We start from the raw sequence: 27,534 nt of genomic DNA on the forward strand, positions 1-27,534 counted from the left end.
ACCATCATATCTTTTCTGTCATGTGTTCAGGATATTTAGCACAGTTCAGCGTTTCATCTAAAAATTGTTAAAACCCCACAATGTGAACATTTTTCAGGCAACCCAATATATTCCTTAGGTGGACAAAATACTTATTTTCTCAGACCTAAAAACCATATATATTGGTTTTCTACAGAAATAAAAAGTTACTGGGGTAGCACTGAGTAATAAAAAAGATTATAAAATAATGATACATTATTTTAATTCTCATTTTAGGGTACAGTTTTAGCATATATTAGGAAACATTCCTTTACTTTTGTTATCTTCCTACTGCCCTAGTTGCAATCAGGTAGCTCTTCCCAAAACCTGCAACCACCGATGGATTTCAGCAGCTGTAGTGACGTAAAGAGTATAATTTCAGCTGTTCAGAGTCACAGCTTTGTGGCTTTGCCACACCTCATCAGAGCAGGGCTGTGATGGTGGTTAGCAAAGCACTGCTTTGCAGCAGAGCACGTGCAAACCCCTGTGCTCACAGGGCAGCACATTTTGCCCCTCTGAAGCTTGGACCCAATGCTCCAGTGCTTGCTGCAGGCACAGCATACCGTGGATTTCACTTCAGACAGTACAATCCAGGCCAGGAGCAGGTGCTGGCACTGCAGGGACAGGCACCCAGGCTGCCACACTGGGCACGGACAGCACTGGCCACCCCAGCACCCAGCCTTGCAGCAGCAGAGAGGTGTCTGATAAACAGGACACAGCAGAACCAGCACAATTAGGAGTCATTGTTCAATTTAGCACTGTGGCACGTCAGACACAGCAAGGACACAGCTGAGCTTCATCTGCCTGGCCCAGCAGCAGCCATTCACCCCTTCCATGTGGCCTGTCAAGCAGCTGATGGCACACAGGCCCCCTGAGCACCTTCTGCAGAGCAGTGAGCTCGGCCAGGGGCAGGGTGGTGGCCAGGAGGAGGCAGGTGCCCACAGAACCAGAACACAGGTTTGGTGCCCAGGCCCACAGAACCCAGCCACAGCACGCCATGCACTGGGGCAGGCAGCACAGGGGAACCTGAGGGCTGGGGAATACTTCTGCCTCCAAACAAGGCTGGCCTTGGCCCATTGCTGCAGACAAGGGGCTTGGGGCTGCCACACACAGCAGCAGCTCCTACTTGACAATTCACTGTAGCTCTGCCAGGGCCAGAGGTTCAAGTGTTCAGGGTAAGTAGTAAAAATTACCAGATTCTGGCTGGAGCCCATACAAATGTGAAAAGCCTCCACCCTGCCCAAAGAAAAAGTTTAAAGATACTAAGAAAACAACATAGAGTTGGGAGTATGATAAATATATAAACTGGGGCAAGGGGTGGGTGGTTATCATTTGTTATCACTTGTGTACTTAGGAAAGATAACATTTAAAGGGCAGAAGATGTACACGTGTGTGCACAGCAAGCCATATTTGCCTTTTTTTCCAGCTACCATATTCCACAGAAAGCAACACTACCGGTTAATCCAAGGTTTACCTTGAGCAGTCAGAGAGAAGAGGATGGTTTGAATAATGACCTCAAAACAAAGGAAAGCTGTTCTGCCTCACTATGCAGCATCTTTCTCAATGTTGGAAAGAAACACAAGTGGCAGAGGAAGTCTGAAGCATGATAGAAAGAAACATTACTCAGAAAAGGGAATAAAACTAAACTTAAAGCTTCAAAACAAGTGTACAGCTTTCCTTGTTCGGCTAGTTTTAACTGCCCATACCACTGTGAGAACTTCAGCATAACAGAAAAATCTGCACAGATTGCCTGTTGGAACCAGATGTATAAGAGCTTGGAAATAACAGAATTCACACTCTTCCTTGGTTGCATTTATTGTGCATGAATTTCACAGTCACATTTTACTGCCTTTCATAGAAATGATATATATTGACATACAGAGTCACATCAAAACCTGAGTTCTAAAAACAAATAACTTTATTCCATATATGTATACTATAAAACTCTGGCTGCATTTTCAAGAAACAACAGCTAAGGAGAACAGTCTAGTGTTGGATAGCAGCAAAGCCTCCAATATTTGTTTTCCTTTGAATGAGACAACCCCCATATTTGTTGCACACTAAACTGTCCAGGTTCTTTTAAAGTTGTGCCCTAACACCAAAGTAGGATGAATTAATTTTCCTTTCTTATATTCGACTACAAGACCATTCCTCTTAAGAGTCTTCTTCCCAGTTTTGATTAGTGATTACCATATCCCCAGAGAGGCATTGGCTTCTAAAATAGTTCTTTGTCTTCACTGGTAGACAAAATAGTACCCTGAAAAAAATGTTTCTTTCACCAGCCTTAATTCACCATAATTTAAAACCAAGATTTCTTGTTTCTTCAACTTCTAAAAGACCTTTCTGTCTTCTGCTGCTTTCCACTTCCCTACATACACCACTTCAACTTTTGAATCGAGATGCTGACTTTCTTGAAGGGCCAAAGTGTAGAGCAAGTATGTAACAAGCATTTTTGACAGTATCTTTAAAAGCATTCAACACAAGTTAGTTACCAGATCAATGGAAAAGCTCGTGCTCAAATATTTTTGCTTTGTTAGTTCAGTTGGCAGAGTAGGAGTCGTGTTACTAACACAAACTCATGGTAATGGGGTAGTCACCAGCCCTGAGGATCCCTCTTAAGAGCTTTAAAGCCAGAATTCTGAACAATTTCTTATCACAGCATAGGTGTTGTACCAAAATCTTGTGAGATTTACAGTTTTAGGACACCCACCACTTTTTTATAATCCCAAGTGAGATGCCAAATTTCTCCACTTACCTGACAAAGGAGAAAAGGAGACATCTAGAAAACAAGTACCTGCATTGGATCACTGAAGTAATCCACCCCTATCCCTGGAAGTAAAGAGAATCAGTGACAGAACACACCTAGTCTCAGCTTCAGCAATAGAAACTGCATATACATCCCTTGGAAAGTCAGATTTTTCTAGAGAACAAATTTGTATTCCAGAAATATAAAATACTTTGGTAGCCTGAAGCTTAATGGTTACATAGCAGTACAAAATAATAGCAACAACTGGGCAAAGTTAAACCATTAACTCAGGTCCAACTTTAACTTATGAGGAATTAAAAATCCTTGAAGCTGCAGAACTTTTTTCCAGAACTGATGATTTGCAGAGAGCCAGAGTGTCCAGTTCTAATAGGTTTATAAGTATGCAGAGCTTATCCTTCCAGCTTAACTTGTACTTCAAAATGTGAAAGATTTTTGAAGAGCCACATCTGTACAACCCAGTCTGGATATTACATTAATTTTACATTCCCCTCCAGAGCTCCAGCAGGAATTTCCCAAATGCTGTTAAGTTTTGATTTGCTGCGATGTTAACGCCAACAGTCTCTTGCTGAGCAGTGCATTGTGTCGCTGAAGATACTCTATTACATCTCCTTGCTTCTCAACTATCTCTTCTAAACTGGAATTCTCCCTTGAAGTAACAAAAGTAAATATGGGTTTCAGTAAATGACAGCAGCCTTCTAATATATGAAATATCAGAGCTAATTAACACATACTTAACAAGTTGTTTCCTTTAGTTTCATTTTTGCTGGGATCAATTAATTTTTGCAGGAAGAGGCAATTTACAACACCTATATGTCTAACTCTATTTTGCATGAGAAGGTAGGAAGACAAAGTCTGGCTAAACTTCATGCCATTTATACACAACTGAGTTACATATTTCCTGCTAGACAGTTACAGAGTAAGGATCTTACTGTTTAAGGAACCAAGACAGACAATATGCTAGAATTGTAGTAAGGAATGTGGAACCTTTCCCACACACATTAGGAAGCTTGTTTTGACCAGGCATAATGTTGTAGCTCAGCTGTGGGAGATCAAAAGCTGTTTAAGATAGAAATTGATTAACCTGAAGTAGCATACATTTTATGCTACTATATACAGCAATATCTGTCACATACCATGACAGCATCAGTACCAAAAAAATTGTGCTACTTCAGATCCACAACCTCGTGTACAACTACCCTTCTCCCTTAAGATATATCCAGTTTTCAGATATCTCTCAATTTAACTCCAATAGAAACACAAACATTTAAATAAAGCTCACTTAATTGAGGGGGGAAAGTAGAGAATTTTGTCAAATCTAATTAGGAATTTTTAAGATACAGCAAGATAAAATACCAATGCCTGAGTGCAGCCTCCTCTTTCCGTACATATTATTTCTTCTCAGCTGACTTGGGAATCTGCCCTCCTAGTACACTTGTGAGCATCTTAGTGCTGAGTAAGTTGTTCCCCAGCCTTACAGCATTTTGTAGAGGAACACTGCCCATTTCATAGTTCTTAGAAAGTGTTGAGAAGGATATTGAGTGGAAAAAAGCTTAGATCCAATTAAAAGGCTACTGTAGATAAACTGGGCAAAGTAAAGAACACAAGTTTTGTAAACAAAAAACTTGCAACATTAACCAGTAACATGCACTGCCAACTGAAGGCTCCTGATCAGAAGCTTAGGTTGCAGAGGTCATGATATTCAAAAAACATTCTTATAACAAGGTCAACTGAAGGGCTGACAGGATTCACTTTTCAATAGATGTTAACCCCCAAGGGAAAGAGAGTCAGAGTTGTATAGAGCTAAATTAAAATAACGGTTTTGCAATCAGTTCTCACAGGAAGTTTGCACTCTTTAATCAAAAATGAGCACAGTCTTTTCCTCAGCTGGTCATTGTTGCAGACACATTCCCTGGGCATTTGAGAATTTCTCAGGGGAGAAGATGAATAAGAAAGAAATGAGGCCCACCATGCAATCACCATGGTTTTTATATCAAAATGGAAGTCAGACATGGTATCAAAATTCAAGACAATTCTAAATCCTTCCTGTATCCTGGACACCTACTTCCAACTTCCATAAAAGCATGTGCATGCTGCATTTGTGATACCAGGGAAAGTCCCAAAGTATTAGTCATCTCTCATTACTCAACCTTTCAGGAAGGCAGCACATATAGAAGCAAGTCATAGTATATTAGAAAATCTCCAATTCTTATACAGAAATCCATAATCTTTTCAATTACTAGTTTTTATTAAGTCATACCAGACTGATTTCAGCAACTGGAAAATGACTGAGCAGGTGGCAGGTACACAAAGAACAAATGAAAAATAAGTCTCAGTGCCTGGGACAGTCTCAGTTACTATTGGACAGCTTCTACTCTCACTGAGACCTTCTTTACTTCTTAAGTGCCTTCCACACCTTAAAAGTTCCTTCTGATACTCAAAATACATTCCAAATCCATTGCTAAAATCTCATGTCCAACTGCTGGCACAGAACAGAGCTGCTCAGTTTTCTTCTTTGTCTATCAACTGCCCACAATGTATCTCCTTCCTTAAAAAAAACTAGCTGAAGCAGCTAGGCTTCTGTAGGCCTGCTTTAAGTAACAGTGTAAGACAAGAGTATCTTTCCTTAAACCCCATATAAAATTAACTAAACTAGATTAAGCACAGCTATTTATAGTAAAGATTAATGTAACCAACCATAAATGGTCAAATCACCTCTATCCTTATGTTTGAGGATTTCTGTACCATAGTAAATTGTCATTTACTATGGAGGAAGTACAAGACTGCTGCATCTCATCTGTGCATCTTAAACGGGAGGCTTATGCATAGTTCCTTCAGAACTGTTATTCCCACCTCTGGTTTAACTGACAAGTTTAAGATTGCACGGAAGTCTGGAGGAAATTGTGCAATTCCATTCATGTTACCTATACACCACGGCTGAACACAGCACAACATGAATACAGAATTCTTACCTGAATCCAACTTCTGAGGTAATTTGACTAGGGTAGGCATACATCTTTTCTTCTTCAATTATGTCAGGTCTTGGCTTGGCACGATTGAAGTTGCTTATTTTCACTGCAAGAAAGCTTTATAAATTAGTTGGAAAGTGGGAAAAAAAAAAAAAAAAGAAGCTTTAACACCAGAGTCCAAGTTATAAAAATCTCTAACAGATGATCCTAAGATTACCTTAGGATAGGAGATGGAAAGACAATAATGGAATTTGAGAAATGGGAAAGCAAAAGCAGCCCTGAATGGGGAAGCTTGAGCATACTGCTTAACACCTGCAAAGTTTAATCTGCCACCTAAGAGAGGGTGAAACCTTAGTTGCCTTTTACAGGGTACCAAGATTCAGTCTCCAAGTTCAGGCAAAACTAGGTAACATGCCATAAAAAAATTGTAAGAAGTTTTGTACTGGTAGCTGATTCAGAACTTCCAGCTTAAGCTCTTCAATACATACTACTTTAACTAGACTAGCTGCAGTGAAGCAGCAGCTTGTTTGCCTGCTCAGACAAGGGCAGACTTGCTACAGAAAGCCATTGTGAACCAAGCAGCCTTGGCTATCAAACCCACAAGTCATTCCTGGGCACCTGTGAATAAAGTTTAAGGCTAAATTTAACAGATGTATGGGTGGGACAGGTGGGAAAAGTTATAGGCACCCTCTGCATTATTTCAAAAAGGAAGCTGAAAATATTTAAAGCCATTCAGTGTCAGATCCTGATTCAGAGAAAATATCAAAATATCCAGAGTATGCATTTGGGACTCTGCAGTTAGGGTTGCTTGTGAAACAATGCATCTAAAGCCACAAAAAAACATTACAGTGCAGCTCTGTGAGAAATCCACACTACTGTAACAGAGCAGTGTCCTTACAAGTCAGTACTAAGGTTTATTACAGGCCACCCTGCTAAAACAATGCTGAGACCCTCCAGAGGTTAACTACGAGTTAGGCTCAAAGGTTAGTTATTTCTATGACGGTATTTCTCTACAAATAAAACCACAAAGGAATGGACATGGAATTCTCAACATGTGTTGTTTGTGGGAATGTTGGTCTTGTATTCAAGTGATATTAGAAGTATGTGAGAAAGTAATTAAATACATATATTTAGTAAGTCATTTAAAGCTTTACTCCCTATCCTAGCAGTAAAAAACTTAGAATAGTAAGCTGACATTTAGAGCTGTCTGTATCGTACTTCATTCCATGCACTTTTACCTCACTTGAACGATTTATATATGTCAAGTCCATTATAGGTCAGTCACAGCAATTCCTTGTAGATTTCTGAATCTCTGCATCCTACAGCTATATATACACACACTGCTGCATGGAGATAATTTTAAGGAAGGCAGTAGTCGTTCACAGGACATTGTCTATCATATAATTCATAAACAGATCCGACAAGTAAGAGAAGTACCTAGAATTACAGTCATGTATTCCTGACTTGTGAGACAGAATTATTTAACAGAAAATAAGTCAGGTACATGAACCTTCTACAGATAAGCATTTATGTCTCATTCTTATAGCTAAATAATTACCTCACTGTGATGAAACAATATGTAAAATGGTTCTGCCTTCTCTCCAAAATTATACAAAACTAATACAAAAAAGGGTGGGCCAGTAGTTTTTAGTGTAAATTTACCTTAGTCTCCCCATTGTTGCTCAGCTGATACTATCTTAGCGGTATCTGCTAAGTGCTTGCCTTGAAGAGGGGAATTCTAAACCTCGGTGGAGCCTGCCCTTAAAACTATCCCATTAAAGAAGCATGGTGCTTCCACCCAGTCACATATTCTGCTCTAAGAGAAAAAACCCACCTGAATATCATTATTACTACAGATTCTCAGGGTATTTCCAAAATTGTCCAAATACATTTGTTTTGCCTCAGTACAGCCTTAACTTGATATTAAAATGTTGAAATTTTAAAAGTTGAAATTTTAAAAGTTGTTTAAATATTACCTTAAAACCCACCAGTACAGATAAGACAGACATGCAAGCACTCTCTCACCTTACCTCAACAAGCATTGGGATGGAAAACACAAAAACAAATTACACTGCTCTCTGGAAAAACAACTTAGGGTGACTGGAAGTCATCCTCATCTTGCAGCAGGTTAAAGTCACATAAAAATTAACCCTAGCTTTGTACAGCAAGCTTTAGAGAATGAATTTTACATTGACTTGGGGCTGCTCAAGAGATAAGGCAGCTGTTGGTAGAACACACTGCCTTACTCCTTCCCAGCAACTTAACTCTACCCCTTAGTATCAGGATTCACTGGACCCTTCTCCAAGCCTCTTTGAGCTGCAAAGCACAACACTGCACCCCTTCCTTACAACTTCCTTGTATCTACATTTATTTATTAACATGTTAGATAGTTTTGCAAAGTTTAAAGGCAAGTGTTTTATCAAATCGTTGTAAGTTACACCAAACCTAAAGCCGACAACCTTACAAACCAACAGTGATAGCACAAACATGGTTAATGAATTTGAAGGTCACAGGGACTGGCATAAGTACAAGTCAGGAAACAATACCCTTTTGGTGACAAAAAAGCAGAAAAATAGTTTGAGAGTTTTTACAGAAGCACAAGCTCAGACTTTACTACTATGCAGGTAATCTTTCTTGCACTTATCCTTTTTGGTCAAGGTGAGAGTCACACAATGCAGTTCCTTGAGCTCCAGGAGGCCTCAGGGCTAGGAATAGCATTTCTCTGGAATTCCTGACATCCTATTAAAGTTTTACAATTTATCTCTTATTTCCCGAGTTTCCCAGGAAAGTAAGTGTGCGTATGCAAAGAAGGGATGATCTCCAGCATTCTTGGAATAGTTTTACAGCACTGCCATGATTGCTTTCCCTCATCACTGCCTTTACTCTTCCAGAGGACAGTCAGTCTACTGGAGCCACACTGGGCCATTGAGGGGAAAGCCTGACAAGTCTGCAGCATTCAGGCTTCTGCACACTTGTAAGACAGATATATTTTAGTGCTGGGACCTGATTTCTTGGCACATTTTTGATGCTGTTGCAGGAGAGTCAGAATAGGTTTTATTTCCTAGATGAACAAGCTACTTGGCAGTATTTCTCTCTGTGCCATTGCATTACTATGAACACACCAAAGTTTTCTTTTAAGCATTTACTTATCAGCATTTTCGATAGCTTTGCAAAGTTTAAAGGCAAGCGTTGTATCAAGTCTTCATACGTTATACCAAACCTAAAGCAGACAATCTTACAAACCAACAGTGACAGCACAAAACAAAGCCTCAAAGTTTTATAAAGCACTACAGTGTTTTGATATGATCACAGCTTCCAAAACCCATGCATCTTTTATATATTCATTAGAAGGAATCTTCAATTTTAGTGTCAAAGAGAAACTGAAGCCTTTGGGGTGGGACCAGGGAAAGAGGAAGAGGCTGAAAAAGGCACAATCACACAATCAGCTATGAAAACCCCACATGTAAATCTCAGACACGGTTCTGACTAAGCCAGATAGCTCTTACTGCTTCACAGCTTGTGGTGCATGCATTTGAGAAACACTGATAAACAGACAAACCTGCTCACAGGACACTTTGAATCAATTAGGCATTTATTGCCACTTCACTGGATTAACAGCTTTGAGATAACATGGAGCTTTCATTTAGCAGCCCTTGGAACCAAATCAAGCCTGACAACCTTTCCCAATTTGTTTTGGATTTGCCTTAGTTCTCCTTCTACAAGCACAGAATCGTTTTGTATTTATAATGATAGTTAAATGCCTCGGGGTACCACAAGTGAACTACTGTGAGGGCAAACAAACAGCTGAGTACCAGCTCTAATGAATGTCACAAAGAAGGCTAAGCTTGCCTCTCTCACCTGTGTAAATCACTAAGCATGTCAGGGAACTAATCATCTCCAGGCTCAGGACTCCCAGGATAAGATACAGGTACACTTTGCTGTGATCAGGAAAGGAATGCTGCACTGACAGAATCAAGAGCAGGGCTGTATTACCTAGAAAACAAATGTTATATTTTAAAGATTTACTAATTTTATTAGCTATTGAAAATTAATTCATGCTTTCTCATGCCCAGTATCTGCATTAGGCTGCAACACTTCAGTAATGCTTTTCCATTTCACACCATGCCAGCCCCTTCAGCTAATTTCCTTAACGTGCAAGCTTATACCTGCTGGCAGCAAAATGAGGTCTCATTTCAGCACATGCTTGTCATGGTAGACAATTAGGAGTTTTCTTACAGATTCTTCTGACTTAAAAAACAAGAGTGGAAGAAACACACTAGAAATACCTAAAATAGGTACATGGGCTTAAAGTGTTTCTGACTTTGATGCTATTCATCTTACTCATTCTTTCAATTCTTAAGAGATCATGCAAGTCAGCTGAAAATGAGGGAGTATTTTCCTTCAAGTAGTGGATTTAAAATACATTTAAATTAGGCTAATAGAGCAAAAAAACCCAAAAACCTTAACACCTTCCTTTCAAAGCCAACTTACATATGCTTCCACTTGCTATTATCCTGATACTTTAACATAACTGAAAGTTTAATTGAAATTACTACAATTAGTCAAGGAGAAAAAATTATGAGTTACAGGTCTAAAAATCTTTTCTGATACTGAGTGTGAAGTGTTTTCTTCCTTCCTGTAAAAATGTGTCAGACCAGTGTCTGGATAAAGAACTAAATTTAAAAAGACCATTAATGTAACTGGGGAACTGTGCAGTTCTCTTTCCTGCTGTGTCAGTCAAGTGAAGGAAGTGGTATGAGCAGTCATTACCATGGCAGGAAGCTTGCAATAATGGAAGAACTACCTTCTGAACAACACATGATCAAAATTCTACAGCACACACCTGATTGCATCTGAACGTTCACAAATACCCGGAGTTTGTCTAGTAGGGAGAAGTGGGCTCCATCTAAGACTGAAAGCAGGGCAAAGCATTGCCAATTACTCTGCAACAGGCAGAAATAATCCTTTTACATCATTAAGCCTCCTGTAGCCTGCTTTTGTCACTGCACTCCAAACACTTCTACATCTTCAGAGCTCTATCTAGTGGCCAGAGCCTGAAGTGTTGCACATTTATCAAGATGACTAGCTCTTTTAGAGAGTGTGAGGAAAGAAAGCTAGATACCTATACAGAACAGGACCATTCACTTATTAATTCTGGTGAAAAAAAGATCTACTCCAGGGGGGAGGTGGGATTATAAGAGGCAAAAATACTGTAGAAGGCATTGTTCTGCCCTTTTTCCACTGCTATTTGTAGGGAAAAATCCCCTTAAGATAGATCTGAAAGTGATTTGTACAAAAGCTTCACCACTTCGGTGCACCAACACTTTACAGCTAAACTTGCCAGAGATGTAACTTAAAAATATAGTTAAATCTTCTACACACCACCTCTTGTCCATAGAAAGGAGAGAAAGGTAGTCAGATACGAAGCTGAATGTTACACATCCTCTGTGAAGGTCAGAATATGGGTTATTGCACTGAATTCAGAGAGCTGTTGGGCAACAAGCAATTCATCTGTTTCTATGTGGATTGCTGAGCTTGAAAAGAGAAGAGCAGCACACTTCCTGGAAGGACAAGCAGGCTTACCACATATCCAACCAGACAAATGGATATGCAAATCAAATCACTGAACTGAACACTCCCTGGCTGAAGACAAATGCTAATGGCTAAATGTTTTACTCAACCTCACAATGTGAGCGTTTTTGCACTACTAACAGTTCCTTACAACCTGCATCTGGCAGACCAGAAAGATCAGTACATGAGTTCATCTGACTAAAGGATAATTTTTAAGAGCTCATAGGCAGGTTCTTAAAAGTTCATAATACAGAATACACAATTATATATAACCTGCTCAGTCTTTTATTGTGCCAACAGTTTAAAGCTTTAGATAGAAAAAACCCCAAGTTCACTTCACCTGTGGCATGTATCAGCAGTGGAAGCCTTTTCAGATGCCTTGTTGATCGGTATATGGAGAAGTAACCTCTTCTTCTGACTCTGCTGTGGTGGTGCTGCACGAATCGTTCAAAACAGACATGCAGAACCCACAGAACCACTTTTGCAATTATTATGACAGTCTGCACTTTAAGTGGGTGAGTGTAGTTTCCAGGGCACTTATCTTGGTTTGGATTGGGGTAAGAACAAAACATAGCTGCTAAAAATGCTAGAACAACAAAAGCAACCTGGAAGAGAAAGGAAGAGAGAAAAATCTTTAAAGTCAACTTTAAAGAAAAATCTTTAAAATCAATTTAGCTATATACATGAAAAAAACCCTGAAACACAAAGCCAGGATTATGTAGTTAATTCATTATGCATTACTTTCTGAATTGATTTTATTAGAGTTGAGGTAACATATAAAACATTAGACACTTGCTACAACCACTTCATGTCACTCTGGGAATATACAGATGACTGAAATTGCTAAGCAGTAAGACTGAATTCCAACAGGGCAAGCAGTCTCCAGCAGAACAGAGCTGGTAATTGTCACCCTTCCAAGAATTTCAACTAAATCAATTTCACTCTTCCTTGAGTCTTCATAGTGAATTTATTTCATTTCTAGACCCTCCTTACTATGCCTTTTTACTTTAAAGAAAACTTGATTTATGCTCCTAGAAAAGAGAAATCACATCTTTTTAAGACCCATTCAATTACACTGAAGAGCCTGTCCCACAGAGCAGTATTATCTTATCAGTACACTCTATTTCCTGAAACTGACATCTCCTGAAATTGACATTTCCTAAGTGAAAATCAACACTTTCCCACAGCCACTGAAGATCATCTCCAGGTTGACTTTAGAAAAGTAAATCATCAGAATAACTTAAAGTGAATTATTAGCACTGGGTAGGCATCTTTGCCAACTCGTAATCATTCCTTAGTATAGTTACCATCATATTTTTCCATTTTACCTTTTTACTTATGTCAGAAAAACCAGACAGATTGTCAAGAGTGCATATATAGCCAGACTGTGTATATACTTATCCTTTCAGACTACTGCCATTATGCCATAACTTTTCCTGTCTTCTAGACTCCTCTCCAAATTTTCAGCATCAGCAGTGAACATTAGCAATGTTTTGGCCAATTAGAAAGCAAAGCTGAGGATGCATATTACCTGTAGTGTATGTATACACACAGGGCTTTCTTAATATTTATAGAGTTTTGTCACAGAAAATGTTTTCTCTACTGTGATCATTCAATGAACAAGAACAACATTATACTTTCTCATCCTGGTTCATTCTATAGAACAGGAATACTTTTAAAACAGAACTGTAAAGAAAAACAACTCCCACCAATACAGAAATAAATGGGGAGCTACTAATATACAAAACACAAAGAAATCAATTTATCTAAGGTCTATAAATGATTTCTAATACTCTTAGCTTAAAAAAAAGTGTCAGATGTTCTGCATGTCAAAACTGACAGAAGCAGCACATCAGAACTGAAAACAGATGAAAACACCCAATTTGTCTCCCTACTTAGTTCTATGAGTATTTAAGATCCCACTACTCCCTTTTCACCCTCTTGAACTTACAATTCCTATTTTTGTACTTTCCTCAAGCAACACTCTTCACAGAAATTAACTTTTCAGAACCATTTAATTACTCTTGAGACAAGCTGCCCTTAGCCTGCTCAGGTTGTGAGCAATTGGGAAGGGAGCAAGAAAGGGGAATAATTTTCACACAATTGTCAATACCTAAAAAAGACTTGACACAGGACAGATAGAATAGAAGGTGGAAGAAAAGAAACTCAAATCAAAATAGGAGTGTACCCTCCATTATCCCTAAGACCATTACTTCAAATACAAATTAAATACCATATTATCTTGAGATAGGCTAAGTCGCTAGATTAAGAAGTTAAATAAGAGGCAGGTTTATAATTTGTTTAATCTATTATTTTACCACCTTCTTCTCTTACAAAGTTAAGAATAATTCAGCTATTTTATTTGATCTGTTTGCTGTTTGGTTTGCCATTTTACAGTAGTGATACAATTAGTTCTACTTCTTCCAGGTGTTAGGAATACATTTCAGTAAAGAAAAAGGCTATATTAAACTGATGCAAGCAAGAATGACCTAGCATTGCATCTCTACTAAACTACTACAGCAGTGTATACAAGAGGAAACAGGAAGCTGGCATTTAGAGTGGTATTTATTAAATATGTTTTGCTTGCATTGTCAGGCAGTTTAATAATAGGTGTTTCACCCCACACATATTTTTACATAAAAAGTTATTCTTATAAAGAGTAGTATTTAAATTCCATTTTGTGTATGTGCACAGACAGAATAAAAGAAAGAAAAGATTAATATAAGGAAATTATTTCTAGCCAGTACACTTCACATTGCTCTCCAGCCTCCTGATGGGAAGCTTTCAGAAAAGCAAGGCTTGGCAAAAGGAAAGGCACTCAAAAACCCAGTCCTACCACAGCCCAGCACATCCTACCCACTTCCAGAACTGTATGTAACTAGGCAGCTGCATCACAGCAGCTATTTTGCTACCTAACTCCACTTCTTGGCACAGGAAAGTGGAGAAGAAATACTCCAAGTTACACACAAATTGCTTTAGAGATGTATTACAGCTCTCCCACATAATACCATGATGACTTAACTTCTCCAGGACTTTTACCCCTTTGGCAGGCTGTGCATCAGAAGCTACCCTGGCCACTCTCCACATTCCACAAGATTAATGCACAGGGGAAGGATATCCAATTGTTTTGCCCACACATCTTTGCAGTGAGAGAGCCAGTGCCACTCAAGGTAACAATTATAATGCTGTTTTGCCGACAGAAAAGGATACTTCTCCATTTTGCTCCAAAAACCAACTGGTCACTGAAGCAGGTTCAGCAACAAGACTTAACCTATGAAATGACATGTTGACAGATGCCACAGAAGTTTTCCCATTTCACCTAACCACCATTTGCAGGAGAGAGGAAAAAGTGGGAGGATAATAGGCAGCAGTTTCCTAGGATCTGGGTGACTGACATTTGGCTGCATTACTTATGGTAGTAGGAGGAACATTTCTTGATACTACTACAAGGCCCACAAAACAGCTACTCCTAAAATTAGAAGGCTAAAGCACATTGAACAACTGCCCAAAGAGAGACCTTAGAGGCTGGTATGTGCTTTTCAAGTCCTGGCAGAGACCATGTTTTCAAGAGCACTGGGCACTGCATTTTGTGTTTGAGATCTAATGAAGCCCTAAAACAGCTCGCATCCCTGGTACTACAGAATCACAGAATTTAGGTTGGAAAAGACCCTTAAGATCACCAAGTCCACCCTTTACTTAAAACTACCACATCCACCACTAATCCATGTCCCTAAAACACATGAAAGTGACATTTCAGCCGGATCTTAGGCTCTGAGCTCCTCAGCCTTCCTTCTTCATATCTGGTTGCCACACACTCACAAGCAACAACAAGCCTCTTCAGCTTATCAAGGAAAAACTCATTACTAGGCAGGACTCTGCTTCTGTCTACCAGCCTGCATAAATGCCTAGATACTGTTTAGTATTTATGCTTTTTGCTCTCAACCTCCAGAAGTGAGAGCAGGAAGTCATATTTGGATTACTTTCTTTCTCCATCCACTACTATGCAACACCCCTCAAGCAAGTCCAGCTTTAATTGTTTAGCTACCTTCTCTCTGAAATTAGGTTTGCTCTCAGAAGGCACAGCATGAAAATTATCTCAGCCCTCTATAACTAGCATAGCACTTCAATATATTATTTTTAAATAATATTATTTTTAAATCACAATAATGCTGTAATTTAATGCTATTTTTAAATTACAAAAGGCAATAACATAATTCTTAAATTACACTTCCAACAGCACAGAAGAGCTACTATTTAAAATGCTCTTCCTCCTAACAAGATGCATCACAGCACCAACAACAAGAAGGCAGAAAGTATTTGATAGCATACACACTATCAAAATTGATTGGCAAAGTGGACCTCACTGGTTTGGAAGAACAGCCAGTGTATGCAATTCACTGTCATATCATCCCAATTCTGTCACATGAACAGTGGATTCTGAAAGATTCAGAAGAGAGATAGCAAGTGTCTTAAGGAAATCATGCTTCTTAAACTTACATGTATTAGCAACAAGAAATTGCCAAGGAGAACTGCTGGGATAGCATGAAATCTTGGCCTCAGCTGGGAATGCAATGTATGAGATGAAATGAGTGGTCCATCCAGTAGAGGATCATCTTCCAAACTCTGGGTTATTTCCAAGGAGCCCTGGAACAGAAGGGGAAGGCAAACAATAGCAACAGGTAAGCTCTAAAAGTAAAGTACAAAGGTTCAGGAATTTCCTCTTAGCAAATCAAGCCTTGAGGGGGAAAACCCCCACTAGGTCAATATCTTGAAAAAGCTCTTAAACTCCAGGTAAACGCTCATCCCATCTTTATGTGAGAACTCACATCCCTGAGAAATCCAACACTAATCTACTTCCTAGAATCACACTGAGCCTTCAGGAACTTCAGTTTTTAAAGTGTAATACAAGTATCTGAGCTTCAACCCTGAGACGTCAGAAGCATCAGTATACTTATGGGGAAAAGTGATAAAGTCTTTCTCACATGCTTTATACAGGTACTGCAAAACTCTTTGTTGTTCTTACTTTTGTCTGACTACAGTTGGAGGCAACAACAAAGTTGCAGTGTAACAGTAACAATTTTGAGTATTCAGCCTCTGATACTACTGACATGTCAAAACACCTGCAGCAGTAACTAAAGCAGAACTCGGGCAGGAAAGAAGCACCAGCTCACAGAGGGAAGAAGGTGCTACCAAGTGGTGAGCAAGACATTCTTTGCCTAGACTACAGAGAATGCAGCCTGTCTGTGTCACGTTGGAGCCAAGCATTAGTTCTTGGACTTCACAATCAGCTCAAATATAGTTTTACCTTCTACTTAGTAAAGGACACTAAGTATGGGTGGAGGGAAAAGCTTTGGACAAGGAACTTGCCCCATACCTATGCATCCCTTCTCCTTTCAGGCCAGGACAAGGTCATTAAATACATAGTAAGTGGAACATACACGAGGTACTACAATGGCCAAAACTGCTAGAGTTTCTCCCTTAGCATCCTGTTACATCCCTTGCCTCAGAAGATGAAACAGCTCAAGATTTCCACTCAAGTTTTGACTGCTGATCTTCATGATACCAACCACAGCCCAGAACAAGAAGACAAGGGCAGACCCTATCCCACTCCAGACTTCTGATATGTCAGGTTTCACCAGGCCATTTGCTGATTTATAAACTCAGGACCCTCTGCCATGAGAAAAAGCAGCATAAGCCTCAAGACAAATGAAACATGCCATCCTTCTAGACACTAGCATGGGAAGAGAGGGATTACACCTAGGTTTATACCTCATGTCAATGAGGACAATGTGATTGTCTCCCCAGAGTTATTTCACCTGCAGACAGCTGCCTACAGTGAAGGAAATCGTCATCAAGAGTTATTTCAGTCAACAAGCAGTTATATTTTAGAACTGTGAACACTACATCTGCCCTGCCACACAGGAGTGTGAACAGAGCAGCCTCAGCTATTTGACAGCTTTTAATTAGCCCAGTCTTTGACTGAAAATGACCCCTACTGAAATACCTGCCTGGTAAAATTACCGTTTACTGCACACCTTAATGTCTACAAATGGCACTCCTCTTTTGGCACTGATATAAAATCTAGAAGCATGAGAGCAAAGATGCCTTCTAGCCCTCCTTTGCCCATTTTCACAGGCCAGGTGTAATTTTAAGCTCTGAGAGCAAGGACCAACACTCCATCAGCCAAGGCATCTCAACTAATTCTTTAGATTTCACATCAGTAAAAAAACAATTACTATGAAGCTGGAGAGACACTGGAACAGTTGCCTGGTGAAGCTACAGATGCCCCATACCTGGGAGTGTTCAAGGCCAAGTTGGGGCTTTGAACAAGCTAGCCTAGTGGAAAGTGTTCCTGCCCATGGCAGGGGGGGTTGGAAATAGATCTTTAAAGAACCTTCAACCATTTTATGATCACAGAATCAATAGTGGGGTTAACAGCTCACATCTCCCACAAACCCAGCAATTCTTCTTAGGACAATAACCTTTGTCTCATGGGAACAAACAATTCCCCATTTCTGCATTTCACCACTCCCTCATTTCCATGACGGATCAGGGCACTCCTTCACAGACGAAGCTTTATCAGAGCTTTGACCATGCTACTTTCTCACAAGACTGGCTACAGTCCATCTTTGTCTCCTAAAATACAGCTAGTATTAGGAAGCACTAGATTACATAATCTATTCAAAGAGATTTTATTACAGACAACATGGAGAGGAGGGGAATTAAACCATGGGACATGATGATCCCATGCAGTCAATCTGACATAAAGAAAACCCAGTAAGCGTCCTTCCTTACTGGAGCAAACACTGGTTTCATTTAACTAAGATGAGCCACAGCCACAGTTGGCAAAAGCCAAAAGGCCTTAAATCCAGACCTGCTTGGCACTGCTGCTGAGCACAGGTTAAAGCTTTGGCCTCCTGGCTCCCTGATCCAGCATGTGACCGCTGCCACAGCAGCCCAGCGCCTGCAGGAGGAGGAGGGCAGGCAGGAACAAGCCACAGCCAGCAAGCCTCGCCCACGCAGCCTTCCAGCTGGGGCGGGGAGACACATTCAAACAAACACAGAAACGCCGCGCTCATGCCAGCCAACAGCACGTAATCCAGAGATGGCAGAGACGGGATCCGCTTGTGGAAAAATAACCCAGAAAGCCTGAAGGAGCCACACGAGCAGCCCCGATTAGAGGTTAATAACCTCGACTAAAAACAAGCCCAGGCCCAAATGCCTCGGGGATATTTCAAGCCCGGCTGGGGAGGGGCAGCGCGGGGAGCGAGGGGCCGCGCCGGCCTCCGCCCTTCGCACAGGGCCACTGGGGACAAGCCTGGGCCGTCGGGCGCCCCCGGAAGAAGCAGATACAGCCTCGGGCTCCCGGACGGAACACAGCCAGGAGGGGGCGGAAGGAAAAGACGGCACGGAACACGAGGCGCTCGCCCGGCGGCGCCCACCCTCAGCGGCAGCCCGGCCGCTCACCCGGGCGGGGTCCCCGCGGCCGCGGCCCCGCTCCCGCCCGCCGCGCTCACGTTGTCCAGGTCCTGCCGCCGCCTCCCCGCCGTCAGCGCCATCGCCGCCTCCCACCACAGCCGCCCCGGCGGTGTTTAATGGGCGACCCCGGTGCGGCCCTGCCGCCACGGGCAGCGCCGCCGCCCCGCCCCGCCAGCAGCGCCCCCGGCCGCCATTGGGCCCGCGCCGCGCCAGCGCCGCCCCGGGGCGCGGCCCGGCCGGCGGAGGGGCCGGGGCGGGGACCGATTCTCGGTATCGGGCCGAGCTCCGGTCCCGCCGCCCCGGCACAGGTCCGTGCCCCCAGCCCGCCCTGGGGTGCCGCGCTGCCCCGTGGCCGTGCTCGGTGCAGTTGTCTCTCAGCCCGCGCCTGAATTCCAAACGGAGAGCGCTTAGAGCAGGCTCCGGACTGGCGTCCCTGCGGGGCCGCGGCTCGGGGGGCAGTGCTGGGAGGGGAAAGCGCCCCGGTAGCAGGTGGTTGGCCAAGGTGTGGGGTAAAGGCAGCGTGGTGCTGGTGCCAGCTTGCAGTGAAGAGTGTTTCCTCACCTCCGATTGGTCTTGCGGAAAGCATGGAGTCTATGCAGCTAGTTACTGTTTCCAGTGGATCTGGTAACCCCTTCAGATCAGAAAAAGTTTTAGCATTCATGAGGCACTTTATACATTTTCTAAGTTATTTTTGGCCCCTTTGTATATTTTGGGAAGAAACACGTTTTCTTTGAAACGTGTCCTTGGTAATTTCATTTTCTAACCCTTTGTGATCACACTGAGACAGACTGTGGCCACTGACAGTGTCCAGACTACTCCCTTATGGGTCTCTGTCTTATTGGCATTGACAGCCTTGTGTATTCTGCATACTCCTCAACCACTTAGTTGTGCTTAGTTATTATTTGGTAATTTTTGTTAGCCTCTCTGACATTTTTCAGCTATAACCTCTCTGAAATGAGAAGGATCAGAATGACACACTGTTCAAGCATGTGCAAAGTATGAATTTCCAAAGCATCATATTTGTTATCTGTTATGTACTCTCTTCCTCTGCTAATGTTTCTTAACCTTCTGTTTGTTCTTTATGAACGTCCCTTAAGCTTCAGTTAATGCTAGTGAGGCCTCTGAACAGGATCAAAGCTGTTAGAGGGGTCTGAAAGCCAAGTAAGATTGTATCCTCTCCAGGTTGTAATTGTTCTATGTGTACTATTCAAGAGAAGCCAGGACTGTCACCCTGAACAGCTGCAGTGGCTCTGTCTCTCTTGAAAGCATGTTGAAGTGCCAAGAGGTGAAAATGCTTTTGAGGTATGAGCTTCTTCAGAGAAGAAGTTCCAAGTTTTTTATCTCAGTTTCTGTGGCTTTTCCTGGCTATCTTTTACTAGAAAAATATTCTCAACTGAAACCTCCCACCCAGAGCATTTACATTCATCCCTTGCACTCATTTGTTCTTGTTTAATACAGATACACACATTTAATGAACAGGACAACTATCTTAAATTAAAAAGAAGCTTTAAACTTGCTGGTTTGACTCAGATAAAGTCCAGCTCCTGTGATAAGAGCATGCTCTGTTGCAGTTTATCAGCGTAAATGTTCCTTTTTCCTCCTCCTTATTGTGCTTCCTCTTTATTTTTTCATTCCTGACAAGAACACAGATCCTAGTGCTCAGCAAACAAAAGTTTTCAGTGACAGTGAAGTGAGGCCACAATTTGCACACATATATGTAGTGTGTGTAAGACATGTCATTAGACAAGTGTTTAAGATAAAATCAAAAGAACTAATTCTTCTAACTATTCTTCTAGCTGTAATTTTAAAATCCTAATGTCCCAATAAGTTTACATTTATTATCATTCATTTGAATAGCTATAACTTTATATATAATTGTAAACCTTGTTTTTTACTGAATGGGAAATGAAGAGTTCTCAAGAGACTATTGAAGAGCCAGTTAGGGAAAAAATTGCAAGTTTAAATATTTGAAGTGCATAAATACTTACTGCATATAACATCAGTTAACATATTCAGAAGTATGTGATTGCCAGTTTCAACTGGTTAATGTAAAACATGTATGTAATCTCTATAGTAGTAGTCTGCTCTTGTTCTTACTAGATCACTCAATCTTTGCTTTGGTTTTGATCTATCATTTTAATTACTAGATTCACAGTATTTTTTATAGTGAGAGGTTTCAGTGATGAAAATAGGTTCTAATAAAGTAACATTCTCTTCTACTCCATTCCATCTGTTCCATCTTCCTTCAGATTTTGCAGACATTGCAATTTAAGTGTATCCAAACTTGCAAGTCTGGCTCCTGAAGCATGATCTAATGCTGGGCGGTCTAAAACAGACAATGATATGGCCTGGTCCTAAATGATTTCCACTGCAATTCCCTCAGTAATGATGAAAGTATCTGCTAAGGGTAAGATAAAAAGATGTAGTATGGCCCAACAATGCTATGCTGCCCTTAGAGAAAGCTCTACTTAGGCATTAGATGCACAGGAGTAAATGCTCTACTTAGGCATTACCTTTGCCATATCAGTAATAATTACAATATTTGGGGACTAGCTGTCACAATTGTATCCTCACAAAGAGACGTAATATCTACTTTTCTTCTTCTCAGTTTCACATAAAATTTGGCATGAATGGAAACAGGATTGAGCTCACAAACTTCTTCACATTCAGCTATAAGATATAATTATCATTACTGTTTCTTTTTTCATACTACAAGTACAATTAGTACTTAAACTGCATTCAGTTCTATGTAAAGAACACAGTCTCTGCTTGGAGAATATGGGGTTGTGACAGATCCCAACATTACTTAAAATACAAATGGGAAGTGAAAAGGTAAAAATAATAGTAGAAAATTTTATTTGCATGAATTGGCTGTAATAATCCTGAAAGCCATACTGTAGTAAGTGCAGTCTATGTTCCAGCCTCATACTGCAGACACTTCAGAAGTACTCATTTTATTTCAATCTCCTGTAAATTTTTTAGATCCCCTGGAGGTTAAAAAAACAGTTCACTGCTGAATATGTTTAATACAAAGGAACCTTTCGCTCCTTGTACACTTTCAGATTTTCACATCATGTAAGTGATGTGAAAATCTGAAATCAACTTTTTGTGTTGAGCAGCACGGGGCTATTTGTGCATGGTAATCATGTAATCAAAAACTGCCATTTGCTATGCAGATTTTGCTTCCTGAGTAAAATGCCCATTAAAAAATCTGTGCCCTTTAAATGCAAGCTATTGAAAAGAGAAGAACGTTACACTGGTAGAAAGACTCTTTCAGTCTTTCACTGATTAATATACAAATTTGAATGCTGGAGGGTTAGTGTGCCCAGGGGTTACTTCAGCTAATCTGTTAGTACAAATGATTTTGTAAAATGATTCTGCAAAATGTCCATAATGAATTCCAGAGTTAGGACTGATGAAAAAGGGTAGATAATATGGCTGTAGAGAGAATTTGGACTGCTTTATGCAGATGAGACAGAGAGTGAAATAATAGCAAAGAGAAAAATTGTGAAAAACAGAATGGGCACTCTTGATTACTTAAAAAAAATTTACTGATTTCTTAGATATATTAAAAAGCAAATAAATTGGTGTTAAAGAAAGGATACAACTTTTCAATTTCATATCTACTTTTAAAATTACACACCAGAAGTATAAAAGTTCAGAATTAACTATCACAATGTATCTCACTTTGTGCTGAAGATCAGTTTGAGTTTTAAATTAGCACTTAAGCAAATGCCTAATTTGCAGGGTGAAAAGTACTCCCTCTGCAGAATTATTTTTTTTTCTTTTTTTTCTGATTTTTCAAAATCACATTTCTGTTTACATTCTGTTATAAAGCTATCACAATATGACAAGCATTTATTTGAACTATATAAAGGGAAACACAGAGCTTTTTCTAAAAATATTTCAGTTTAGATTATATGCTTTCTAGGGTGATTTTCTTAAAAATGAGGTATGTTTAGGATAATTACCTTGGGGAAACTACTGACAAAATTGAAATAAAGAAAGATGAAATTTCAAGGAAAAATCAGTTGATGTTTTTCCCCACAGTTTTTTTTCTCAGTTTTCTCTACAGTTTTTCTGAAAATCTTAAAATTAACTTGTCAAGAACTAGTTTGTGTAAACTAACTTTTTAGGCTGTATGGTTAAATATTAGCATTGCAACAAATATTCTTTTGAATATTTTAAGTTCTGAAGTTACCTAATTTTTTACCTCAGTATATTAATCCAGATCCCAATCTTCTTTTGCATAGAAATACTGGCAAGGGACTGTCCTTGATACCAGTGAAAATTCTACTCCAGAAACACCATAATAAGCTACTTATTCTGTGAGTACCTCCTTATACCAGAATTATTGGACTAAACATTTCCATATCTTTATCTTTGACTTAAATTTCCCCTTATTTTTTTTTCCAGTTTACTAGGAGTCCAATTTTAATAGACATTCTGTATAGCTACAAGTACTGATCCTGAGCTATTTTATTAAACAATGAGTATATGCTTATAAATTCTAGAAGTATAAATACTTCTAGTCTTTCTTACACAGAAAAGGTTACTCCAAATGAAGATAAACTAAATTTCTGGAACAGCAGCGTGATATGCTTTTCACTTTCTATGAACATCCTCTCTGAAAAATTATGTGCAGTAACTAGACCTATGTGATTGTAATTGGTATACCTCCTTGAATATAACATTTTAGTATTTTAATGGTTTTGTTTTCATTGCCTCTTTGTACAACAAAGAATCTGTACAATTTGTGAGATATATCCCACTTGCTTTTTCCCAGTCTACAGCATTTTTCATTTTCACTGAATGTCCCCTCAAGTGATGCACTCTGCAAATACTGCTCCTCCTGTCTTGTTTATATGCATATGAAAAAGTAAATAATCAGTTTGACTACTTTAGCATACTGTGCTGCTTTTCACAGTGTAAATTGCTCCCAATTACTGCTCTTAGGTAAGCTCACAATGAGCACGATTGGAGGAAATTGATGATTTTACTATTGGTTTGCAGTAGGCCAATCCTGGATACCCAGGAGAGTCCATCTCTCTGTCTCGTTGTGCATTCAGGAAGCACTAGATGGCAGTACATCAGTTGTTTAAATGTGATTTTAATTTATGAGCTGTAACTGTTTTCTTCTGAGAAAGGGGCGTGTTGGTTGATTGACCTGGTTAGCGCTATCTCACAACATTGCTGTTCGAGTGGGAACATGATGGAGGAGAAGTACACAGACTTTGATGGGCTTGCATGTAATAGGTACCTTACAGTTATTATCTGTGAAGAAAATGACTTTTGCTTCATTTTCAAGTAAACAACGTTTTGACGAGTTAAACAAGATGACAGAACACAACAATAAACAGAAATCTTTTCTACACTCGCATAAAGTAAAATCATCAGGGAAAAACTCCAATGACTGCTTATGATGCATTGTTCACTAAAAACTAAGTGTTGCAAATATTTTTTTTTCCTGGTGTAGGCTGTACTCAAAAATGGTGCATAACTTATTTCAGTAATGTATAATTCTGTGTTAAGGGTGAAACTCCTCATCAGCTTTGGTCCAACTTTTTCCAAAACATCCTTGCTGCAGGTTTCTGCTGCTACCTTTGCATCATGTCTAACTAGTAATGTGGCTACAAGGTGAAATCTGGTAATTATTGATGGGATTTCTTCTGATTTGGTGAATGGAACCCACTCAGTATAGAGACCTGACTGCATTATTCAGTATACAGGAAACAACATGAGTCTGCAGGTACAAGAACAGGAATTGCTCCATCTCTTTCACAGTTATCTCAGGAATACACTCATATGTGAAATATATATAACTTTGTAGCATTGGGCTTTAGATCCACTCAACAAGATATCTACTTGGAATCTTTGTAGTTTGCAGTACAAATATGAATCATGGCTATGACCTACATTTGCTTCCATTTGTAACTCTTATTTCAGCTAGGACTTTCTTTTGGAAGCTGTAATCTAGAAGGAACACAGCACTGACCAGAGGGACTTGGCTTCTCCATCAAGTAGAATTCAAAAGTGTCATATCATTTGCTTTTTTTGTGGCCTTATTTTCCAGAAATAGGATTAGATCTGTTTACTAGACTGTGTGTCATATCAAGTCCTTTTAGAAATTACACTGTATCTGGTCTTGAACACTGAAAAAACCAGTTCATAGTTACTCATTTTCATCATCATCATTATAAGGTCCATGAATTTTACAGAAAAAATCTTATTCCTTCACCTATTTTCATTAAGTATGTGTTATTCTTAGTGCTTCAGTAATTGTTCACATAGGAAAATAAATGCTAGAAAAGACAAAATATTTTAATCCATGCTTAATTGTATTTCACTGATTTTGGTCACAGTACAATTTCTCTTCGATAGCAGCTGCTTTGCTATTCCTTATTTCACAATCCCAATTTACATGTTTTATTTTTTCTCTCTCTGCCTACTCTCCAGTACATATTCTCTGCAATCTGGTCCCTTTCTCAGTCTGCTGCATGCACTTTCTTGCATTTCCTTTTCACATTACTTTTCAGTGTAATTCTTCTCAGCTGCATTGATGTCCTTAGCTCAATGGTTCTCTGAAACTTTAAATATTCCATGCTTCTGAAGCAAGAAAAAGGAATCTCTTCCACTAGAGTGAGGCCTTTTAAGATTAGGCAATGCTGGATTAATGCTGATATTAGTGCTGGTGTCTTAGACAAAAGAATGTAGTAGTAGCTGGTGTCTGTGTTGAACTCAAGTCCTGCTATGAATTCCACAAAAGTCCTTGTGGATTTGTTTAGATACAGGTGCCCAGATTGCATAAAGGTCAGCTGCTGGATGGTTGAGTTATTGAGGGTGAAATGCATGGGAAAAAAATGCATGTGTGCCCCCATGTATTTTGGATAAATGCATACTTATCTTTATATAGATTTTTGTACATAATTTACTCTCAACTCAATTCAGTAGGATACAAATATAATGGATAATCTAAAAGCTAACAAAATGAAGAAGCACATTATTTTTCTGTTTGAAGCAATAGGAGTACTGAGAGGTACTTAAGTATTCAATTGCAGAGCCCTTCCTTTCCTCTCCCTTGTTCATGAAAAGAATCCCAACCTCAGCAGCATGTCCTCATAAGCATTCTACCCAAATCTTTCAGGAATGATGACTTCTAACATCTTAAACAAGAGCAAATGTTCTTACGACCTTATATTCTGTCCTTTCTTGGAGATGTCTTCCTAGCCTATATTTGTCATTTAAAAATAAGTAAGAACTTATATCAGAGTCCTCTATGGCTAAACCTAAACCAGATTTCTTCTAAGGTGACCATGTCAGCATAGAGCATGATCTCTTAAACATGCTAATAAACCACCATGTATGTATGCAGTCACATTGACTTTTACCAGCATTAGTTATTCTGTTTGTAGGGCTGTGTAACTTGTGGGACTATCTTGTTAGCAAGCAGAGCTCTGCTAGCATAACTGCATTTTCACTGGATGCAATTCATTGATGGATAGTATTGGGGTTTCTGTACGAGTAAAGTATTTCTAGTGTCAATAGATCTGAAGAACCGTGTGATCCTAAGTAAGCATTGGCCACATTCTTTGTAACTCACTAAAACAAGTGGGAAAGTGCTAAGAATTATTACAGGAACAGCCTGAAACATGACAGGGAATTTTCTCAGTAAATGCAGTAATTTGAATTGCTGCAGCATATTACAGCGGCCTGAGTGGGTCGCTGCTGGTGAGAGAGAGACGGTGAATCTTGTATCTAGATCAGAAGGCTGAATTTATTAATATATGATATATAATACATTATTACTATACTAATAGAATATAGAGAGAGGTTTGCAGAGCTGCTAGCTAAGCTAAGAATAGATAGAAAAGAATCCACAACAAAGTTGTGTCCAGGGACTCAGTCCCCTGGCTTGCACTGATGATTGGCCCTTAATTATAAACATAGAAAATGAGCCAATCAAGGTGAATCCTATTGCATTCCACAGCAGCTGATAATAATTGTTTACCTTCTCTTCGGGGGCCTCTGGCTCCCGAAGACACAGAAATATGAAAGAAAAGGATTTCTGTGGAGAAATGTCTGCGACACTGCAGCATAAACAAAAATGACAGCTGTTTCATCATAGATAAGATACATAGCCCATTTCCTTTCAAATCTACATACATACACCCACAGACATATATAAATAAATTTTTTCTCTGAAAGTTCTTTTCTAAGAAGAGGTATTGGATCAAGCAAAATCCCATAAAAATCTAGGCATTGTATTTAAAGGATATGTTTTCTCATGGTTAGAGATACAGGTTGTTTTGCCATAACCACATAATGTATTTTGGATGAAGTAATTTTTGCTTCTATTCCTCTTGAAATTACCGAACTATAAAGATATAATTTTCAGGAAAAAAAATTGAACCTTGCCCTATTTGTTTCTTTCTCATGCTCTGCATCACAGAAATTAACTGAACTAATGTTGAACATTTGGCTCTGAAGCCAAAACAACACTGCAAGAAAATGAGAGAAGTCACAGGTTGGAAATGTTTGATGTTAAGAATAAATGTACTGGTTTTGGCTGGGGTAGAGTTAATTTTCTTCACAGTGACTGGCGTGGGTCTGTGTTTTAGATTTGTGCTGAACAGAGTTGATAACAGAGATGTTCTTGCTATCGCTGAGCAGGGATTGCTCAGAGCCAAGGCCATTTCTGCTGTCTATGGCCAGGCTGGTGGGGAATTTGAGCGT

At 39.7% G+C, this 27,534-nt stretch overlaps 1 protein-coding gene across 2 annotated transcripts; it reads right to left on the reverse strand.

The window, feature by feature from the left end:
• Positions 1-1,808: 1,808 nt before the first annotated feature.
• TMEM192 (transmembrane protein 192) lies at positions 1,809-18,959 on the reverse strand. 2 transcript variants are annotated; one of them, XM_059471141.1, is made up of 6 exons: positions 18,840-18,959; positions 15,820-15,966; positions 11,663-11,927; positions 9,610-9,744; positions 5,755-5,857; positions 1,809-3,431 (listed from the first exon to the last, which is right to left on the reverse strand). In XM_059471141.1, exons 1-6 carry the CDS (start codon positions 18,879-18,881, stop codon positions 3,308-3,310), a joined length of 816 nt encoding a protein of 271 aa, XP_059327124.1. In that variant the 5' UTR covers positions 18,882-18,959; the 3' UTR covers positions 1,809-3,307. The 2 variants fall into 2 exon arrangements, with proteins under 2 accessions (XP_059327124.1, XP_059327125.1); XM_059471142.1 differs by lacking the exon at positions 9,610-9,744.
• Positions 18,960-27,534: the final 8,575 nt, after the last annotated feature.

This window comes from Ammospiza nelsoni, chromosome 4 (genome assembly GCF_027579445.1).
Source record: "Ammospiza nelsoni isolate bAmmNel1 chromosome 4, bAmmNel1.pri, whole genome shotgun sequence".
Classification (NCBI taxonomy): Eukaryota; Metazoa; Chordata; class Aves; order Passeriformes; family Passerellidae; genus Ammospiza; species Ammospiza nelsoni.